Source organism: Callionymus lyra, chromosome 6 (assembly GCF_982586985.1).
Source record: "Callionymus lyra chromosome 6, fCalLyr1.hap1.1, whole genome shotgun sequence".
Lineage (NCBI taxonomy): Eukaryota > Metazoa > Chordata > Actinopteri > Syngnathiformes > Callionymidae > Callionymus > Callionymus lyra.
The window spans coordinates 19996897-20005527 of NC_141823.1; the positions used below are offsets into that span (position 1 = coordinate 19996897).

Below are 8631 nucleotides of genomic sequence, written 5' to 3' on the forward strand. Positions count from 1 at the left end.
GAACAGAGAGAAAAAAATTAAAATAACCAAGATCTTTAACAAGTTACATGTACAGCTGAAATAGTATTAAAATTGTTAGATAGCCATTGGAAACATTTAAAAACGGTCAGTTTTAAAGTATAATTTTTGACCTTACGAGGGCCGCATGGATAAGGTTGAAGGGCTACATGTGACCCCCCGGCTGCCCTTTGCCCAGGTCTGGACTAGAATTTTTTTTATTTCAAAATCAATTCAACCACTTTGATTCTAAGACAAGAAATGTTGTCAAAATGGATAAATCAAAATTGGGGAAATAAATATTGTATAATATGACGTAACATGTTTTGTTAATTTGCAGAATGAAGATATATTTGGTCAACTAACTACGTTACTGATCCACTCCTGGTACCAACTTCACTAGTTGGAACAATCAGCATCATCTTCCTTCGAGGAAAAGAAACAGTTTGGTTTACAGTTGACAACTTTCTGGAAGTATTGTTCAGGTGGAGGTGATTCATCGGTTTATGGCGTTTATCGTCTTCGTTTCCCTCTCAAGAATTCAGGTCAGTGTTTTGCTTCCATCGTTCAGGAAAACGAAGAGATAAAAATAATACTTAACTGAATCACAGAACACTTCGGGTTCTTCTTCACCCAATTCGTTAGATGTCATAGAAAACAAAGAATTCATATTCAAAATGTAAACCAAACATTGAAAATAGTGACAAACTAGTGATGAAAACATAAATCCAGACAAATCTCAATGACATTCAATGACTAAATACAAATGACGGGAATGTTAAAAAAAAAAGCTAAAATCAGTTAGAGGTGTCAAAATTATTTTTCTGATCCAAATAAGAATGAACTAAAATAAGAACTATAAATGATAAATTGTGTTTTTAAGCATGTAAATATAAGGTAAAAGTTAAAGCTGATTGTCAATATGCAAGACTAAACCCCTACTTCAGCTAAACTCTTAGTTTAACTACTTGGTTAATAGGTAATCGACGTTACAATAATTACATTTCTATTATTTAAATGTTTCAATTTTCCCAGTTTATATTCATTTACTTTTTTGGTATTTACCACTTTCAGGGTGCTGTAGTGATGACAAGCTTTCGCTCTTGTGAGGCTTATCTTATCTTTTCATTTAGAGAGTGGGAACACAGACAATGTCTTACTAATCGTGATCAAAAGATCATTTAAAGAGACAATCATGGGATGCTTAGTATTATATTTGAGGTATTATCGTATCAAATGGCGTGAGGGGGAAATGTGTTTCTCCTGCATTTGAGTGTTTTTTTATTGTGGTCACAACACAAGCCAATATATCTCAACCATCAGCTTCATTTATCAAAGTAAGAGCCACAATAATGATCAGCCATTCTTCGTACAAAAGACTTTTCAAGGTGGGTTTTATGGCATGAGTTGCTCAATTCTTTACGACAAAAAAATAACATGTGTGTTTCGGGAAACATATTTTAGTAGATAAGCGTCATGAGTGCTTCACTGGGAGTGGACTTGTTTTCACACCTTGAGAGGAGTGGCTTGGGATCAAAAGTGGTGGACACCTGGTCTCTGAATTTAGACGGGATAACAACTGTACCTCAGCTCTCACCTCCATTCGTTTCCCACAGCAACTGAAGCAATGAAACTTCTGATCTTCCTCTGTCTGGTTGCCGCCGGCAACAGTAAGTCAACTTTGTAATGATTATCTTTTGTCAAATCGAGTCGCATTACCTAATTTAAAAGGTTCTGTTGAGACGGTATCGGTAAAGCTAGAGTTAATTATCAACGACTATTTCTTCTTTCAATAATAAAGATTGTATTTTTTAAATATATATATTTTTTAATGCTGCTGTGATTCTGACATTCTGAAGAATTTGCTGGACTGTTGCCCTTTGGCTTAACTTGTTAATACTTAACATGGTGACACCTTAATAGGTTCGAGTCGAAGTCTAACCGACACTGATAAAGTCATCCACTCTTTCTTCAATAGTTTGAGGCCAAATTGTTGTCATGGCGGCTTGTTTGAGGATTTAATAAAAACTCTCTAGTTGTAGTTTCTCACTGTTATTTTTATTGTTTATTAAAGATTATTATTATTATTATTATTGTTATTATATATTATTATTACAAGAACAGAATCACTAGTGTATTAAAACAATATTTCATGTTTTCTTATACGGTAACATAATCAAGAGAGCACCTGTACGAGTCTCATCAATGTTAGCGCGTCCTCACCAAACATCCTCAATAAATCTTCTCTAGCATTAAGGACATTTGCACAGTAAAAACCCCATCTAACAATAACAAAGATTTAAGAAGTATATTCAACTCCATGAAAAATCAAACAATTGTACAATTTTATGTGTTTGCGATTTATTTTTTAGGTTGATTATATATTATACTGAAATCTTCACATCCAGTTTTTCCAAGTGTACTTTAACTTCATGTTTGAAGCGACTTTGCCAAACAGTTTAGTCCTGTATAACCTTTATATTTTCATTTTTGTTTGTTTAACATCAGTCCATGGCGTCCATTCAACAGCTACAGAAAAGCCAGCAACAACTTCCATTGACACGGTAACAATACCTACACAACGAACGACACCAACTGACAATGTGACAGTAACAATACCTACACAACGGACGACACCAACTGACAATGTTACAGTAACAATACCTACACAACGGACGACACCAACTGACAATGTTACAGTAACAATACCTACACAACGGACGACACCAACTGACAATGTGACAGTAACAATACCTACACAACGGACGACACCAACTGACAATGTTACAGTAACAATACCTACACAACGGACGACACCAACTGACAATGTTACAGTAACAATACCTACACAACGGACGACACCAACTGACAATGTGACAGTAACAATACCTACACAACGGACGACACCAACTGACAATGTGACAGTAACAATACCTACACAACGGACGACACCAACTGACAATGTTACAGTAACAATACCTACACAACGGACGACACCAACTGACAATGTGACAGTAACAATACCTACACAACGGACGACACCAACTGACAATGTTACAGTAACAATACCTACACAACGGACGACACCAACTGACAATGTGACAGTAACAATACCTACACAACGGACGACACCAACTGACAATGTTACAGTAACAATACCTACACAACGGACGACACCAACTGACAATGTGACAGTAACAATACCTACACAACGGACGACACCAACTGACAATGTGACAGTAACAATACCTACACAACGGACGACACCAACTGACAATGTTACAGTAACAATACCTACACAACGGACGACACCAACTGACAATGTGACAGTAACAATACCTACACAACGGACGACACCAACTGACAATGTGACAGTAACAATACCTACACAACGAACGACACCAACTGACAATGTGACAGTAACAATACCTACACAACGGACGACACCAACTGACAATGTTACAGTAACAATACCTACACAACGGACGACACCAACTGACAATGTTACAGTAACAATACCTACACAACGGACGACACCAACTGACAATGTTACAGTAACAATACCTACACAACGGACGACACCAACTGACAATGTTACAGTAACAATACCTACACAACGGACGACACCAACTGACAATGTGACAGTAACAATACCTACACAACGGACGACACCAACTGACAATGTTACAGTAACAATACCTACACAACGGACGACACCAACTGACAATGTTACAGTAACAATACCTACACAACGGACGACACCAACTGACAATGTTACAGTAACAATACCTACACAACGGACGACACCAACTGACAATGTTACAGTAACAATACCTACACAACGGACGACACCAACTGACAATGTGACAGTAACAATACCTACACAACGGACGACACCAACTGACAATGTGACAGTAACAATACCTACACAACGGACGACACCAACTGACAATGTTACAGTAACAATACCTACACAACGGACGACACCAACTGACAATGTGACAGTAACAATACCTACACAACGGACGACACCAACTGACAATGTTACAGTAACAATACCTACACAACGGACGACACCAACTGACAATGTGACAGTAACAATACCTACACAACGGACGACACCAACTGACAATGTTACAGTAACAATACCTACACAACGGACGACACCAACTGACAATGTGACAGTAACAATACCTACACAACGGACGACACCAACTGACAATGTGACAGTAACAATACCTACACAACGGACGACACCAACTGACAATGTGACAGTAACAATACCTACACAACGGACGACACCAACTGACAATGTGACAGTAACAATACCTACACAACGGACGACACCAACTGACAATGTGACAGTAACAATGCCTACACAACGGACGACACCAACTGACAATGTGACAGTAACAATACCTACACAACGGACGACACCAACTGACAATGTGACAGTAACAATACCTACACAACGGACGACACCAACTGACAATGTGACAGTAACAATACCTACACAACGGACGACACCAACTGACAATGTGACAGTAACAATACCTACACAACGGACGACACCAACTGACAATGTGACAGTAACAATACCTACACAACGGACGACACCAACTGACAATGTGACAGTAACAATACCTACACAACGGACGACACCAACTGACAATGTGACAGTAACAATACCTTCACAACGGACGACACCAACTGACAATGTGACAGTAACAATACCTTCACAACAGACATCAACAACTGCACCTGGAAGTGAAACAACAACTACAAAACTGACATCAACAACTGCACCTGGAAGTGAAACAATACCTACAAAACTGACGACAGATACTGGAACTGGAACAAGTTCTACACAACAGATGGAACCTACCAGTGCAACATTACCAGGTAATTTTTTTTCCTGGTTTGCTTTATATTATATACATTGAATACATTTTAATTTATGTGTGTTAATCACTCTTTACAGATCCTTGTGACCCAAATCCATGTGGATGTGGAGCCACTTGTACTCCTGGTTTGGAAAACGACTATGTGTGCATCTGTATGACTGGTGATGTCTACGATAAGACTTCAAACCAGTGCATTCGTGGTGAGTTGTGGAAGGAAAATATACTTGGCTTAAGGACCTAAATCAGTTCCCTATCTAGTTTCCAAACTAACAAAACCTCTACAATTTATGTATGTGTAGCTAAAGTTTTCCCTGGAAATCTGATCCTTCGTGAAACACCATTTGAAAAGGAAATGACAGACCAAAGCTCTGATATATTTAAAAAAACCGCAAAGGAAATCACTGATAAAGTAAGTAATATTTTTAATCCGAGTTAAAGACATTAAATGTCCAGATTGTTCAAAACCTCCGTGCTTAAATTAGCTCAGTATAGGACTTTAAATGTATATATATTTATTTTTGTTGAGAGATGCATTTAAGATTAACTGGCTCACTGTTGAAACAATGTTGATTCTTTTAACACTACATCTCTTTCAACTATAGCTGGACAATGCTTTCTTCGGTAACACAGATTACCGCACCTCAATAGTGCTGAGCCTCAGGTGAGTTCTTTAAAACCACAAATGAACATTTCTGAGAAACACACAGGGAGACTTGATTACGCTTTTTTTCCAGTCAGATCATTGTGGAATCTCCGCTGCCGATTAGAAACGCTAATGAAGGAGTCAACGCCAGTGTACAGACGCTTTTTGATGAGAGTTCCAATGTTGATAGTAATATGGTCAAAAAAACAATAGAAAACAAATTGTCAGGGGCAAATTTTACAGGTAAGTTTTCTTTCGATTTACTTAAGCTGTGAGTATGATCCAGCGTATTGCAAACATCACCGCAGTGGGTCCCGAATATTTATGATCTCTTCAATGTCATCGAGTGCTTTTATTTACGCAGAAAAAAATGACACTCATGGTACAAGTGAATGAGGAACATTGAAAGATCAAACTGCAGCAAACCATCCAACTGTAATTTCTTACTTAGCTCATTTCAATCTTGAACCCTCACATCCAAGCTATACTATTCGGAGAGAAGAAATATTTCAGCTGATACATTTCTAAAGTATAGCGTAGCATATATCGCTTTTCACTTGCATGTTCCGTCAAAAATCCAAAGGAACCTCACATGGCAAAAATCTCGGCTTTTAACAGAAATATGAACAAGAAATCCAGTTGAATGAGGAATTTTTGAGTTGAATAGCTTTACAAATAAAAGCTTAAATCTTAGAAGTAGGTGTGAAGATGTTGTCAAGTAGCAAAGCATTTAATGTATATTTCTTTAAGATGCATCTCCATGTATATAAAAACAGTATTTGCTGAACACTTTAAAACATTGTGTGTATTTGCAGTGAGGCCTCTATGTGAGCTTAAACTCTGTGACGAGGCCAGCACGGATTGTACGGAGCCAGCTGATGGACTCTTTGAATGTATATGTAAGCCGGGTTATCGTATCACTGCCTTGACTGACAAAGTGTGTTTGGGTACGTACATTCGATTTAGTCCTTCTCATTGTTTTCTTTTGTTCTCTTGTTGATAACGTCTCCAACTTTTATGCAGCTTGTCCCAATGGTCAGCTATTAAATACTGAGTTATTTGAGTGTGAAGCGTAAGTGTCTCCCCAAAAAAAATAAAAATAATAATTTTCCACGTCTAAATACACAACTTTGCTTCCTCTGTCTCAGATGTCCTTTTGGCAAGAGTGGTTTCAACTGCGGAGATGGTGAGTATTCTCCCGGTCAAATTGTCACAGTCGAGCCACGCTGACCCCTGTTAGAAGTGTTTGTCGGCTCAAAACGTTGGCTTTAATGTCGCCGTCCATGTCTCTCTCTCTGTAGACTTGGTGCTGGTGCTGGTGATCCTTGTATCAGTTTTCGGCGGATTGCTGGTCATATCACTGATCGTCTTCTCCGTTGTGGCTTGCAAGTAAGTTCCCCACATTCGTTTTTGAGAGTTCATAAAATGATATGTTAAGGTTTTCCTATTCAAATAACAAAATCACTTTATATATTATTTATTAAATCCTTTTTTTTCTCTCAATAACTTAAAATAGTTTTTTAAAAAAATCATATTTTTTCGTATTTTCATATCATGAAAATCTTGTTTACATTCACAACTTCATTTTACTTTTGAACATGTGTTTTATTCTTTTTCAAACATATTCATATTATTATATATATTATCCCAAAACATCTTCTAAAGACAAACAATGGTAAGTGGAGTGAGTTCAACTGGTGTCATATAAGTGTGTATTAACCAACTGTACTGCAACTGTTTCTGTGGTAAGATTGAAAATATTGATATCGGCTCCCCCTAGTGTGAAGAGAAAAGTATGTAATATATTAGCTCAAGAGTGTGCTAGTCATGTCTACTGTTTATTTTTATGCCACCGTCATCCCACACATCAACCCTCTCCACTTCTTCTCATGTCTTTGCATCGAAATCCTCGTCACGTTAACTTTCACGTGGTGATTTATATTGTTCATTTACCCAGGTCAAAGAAAAGAGCAAAAAAGACAACCACACCAGATTTCGGGAAACCATACTTAAGTCACTCCGCAGCCAAGTCGCCCCGATTGGACGACAGTGGGAGATCGTCCCTTGCAGATGTGCCCATGAACACCCATGAGATTTTTACCAACGGTGTGATCAAGATCCCTCGAGCTACACCCAGCGCCAGCTGGGATAGCAGGAACAGACAAGAGACGACGCCGGGCAAAGGCCGCCAAAACGTGGCGAATGTGAGGCAGAATTCGGTGAGCAACGTTTGAACGTGAAGAAGAGAAATGTTCAAAAAAATATCACCTACTAGTGGTTTGACTGTCTGTCTGTTTGGTCCGCTCGTCCTTTAAGCACTTCAACAATGACATGGATGAGGTGAACGGAAGCCCATACCGTCGTGGCGGGAACCCCTATGCCCAAAGTCGACCTCAGCGCAACCCATATGCTCAGAGCAACCCAAGCTACGTGCACGATGATGGAAGAAGAAATTACTAAAAACCATAGATGGTTACCGACCCAGCCTCTTTTAATGATTGAGGGTTTGTGCAATAGTCCAAAAAAAAAAAAAGTGGATTGTATTTCCATAAGGTTTAATTTCCAAGTGTTTCATTTTCAAGTTTCAAGTAATTTTCAAGTTCTTTAAAATTGGACCATGTCAACCGCTCGGGATTATGGACCTTTTCTAGCATTCGATCAAAGAAGCAGATTTAATTAATGCCTTAGAAAATTGTTGAATCACTCAACAGCTTCATATACTCACTGTATTTGCATGTTTTATTTATGTAATCACATATTCATGTCAAATGTATAAATGGCATTTTTTTTCCCCATTTCTACTGCAACATAAATAAAACACATTTGCCTCTTTTATTACTTGTTTGTAAACACAGTGGTGTAGTGTTCAATGGTGACGCCTCCAAAAATAAAATATATATATATATATATATATATATGTATTGTTTTCCTCTGATAGAATAATTGGAGTAAAAGCGATCGTGACTCAGCAGCTATTTTTTTTTGTATCTTTCTATTATATTTCAGGAATATTTTAAAATCAAGAAAGTCTTTGTTGTATATAAATTATATTATTATTAAAATATACTACTAACTAAATTCTTCAGG

The 8631-nt window shown here is 37.8% G+C and overlaps 1 protein-coding gene across 1 annotated transcript; it reads left to right on the plus strand.

The window, feature by feature from the left end:
- Nucleotides 1-1582: 1582 nt before the first annotated feature.
- Nucleotides 1583-8377, plus strand: LOC148077437 (mucin-13-like). Its single transcript, XM_087793280.1, has 13 exons — nucleotides 1583-1667; nucleotides 2506-2561; nucleotides 4743-4899; nucleotides 4979-5101; nucleotides 5201-5310; nucleotides 5504-5562; nucleotides 5636-5787; nucleotides 6360-6491; nucleotides 6568-6616; nucleotides 6693-6730; nucleotides 6846-6933; nucleotides 7502-7763; nucleotides 7861-8377. Exons 1-13 carry the CDS (start codon nucleotides 1625-1627, stop codon nucleotides 8002-8004), a joined length of 1413 nt encoding a protein of 470 aa, XP_087649406.1. The 5' UTR covers nucleotides 1583-1624; the 3' UTR covers nucleotides 8005-8377.
- Nucleotides 8378-8631: the final 254 nt, after the last annotated feature.

Bases quoted from the DNA above. Each gene is read 5' to 3' on its own strand.
- LOC148077437 (XM_087793280.1), top strand. From the start codon at position 1,625: ATGAAACTTCTGATCTTCCTCTGTCTGGTTGCCGCCGGCAACA. The intron at 5,563-5,635 runs GTGAGTTCTTTA...CTTTTTTTCCAG, and splicing joins TCAATAGTGCTGAGCCTCAG to TCAGATCATTGTGGAATCTC. The intron at 6,934-7,501 runs GTAAGTTCCCCA...TCATTTACCCAG, and splicing joins TTCTCCGTTGTGGCTTGCAA to GTCAAAGAAAAGAGCAAAAA.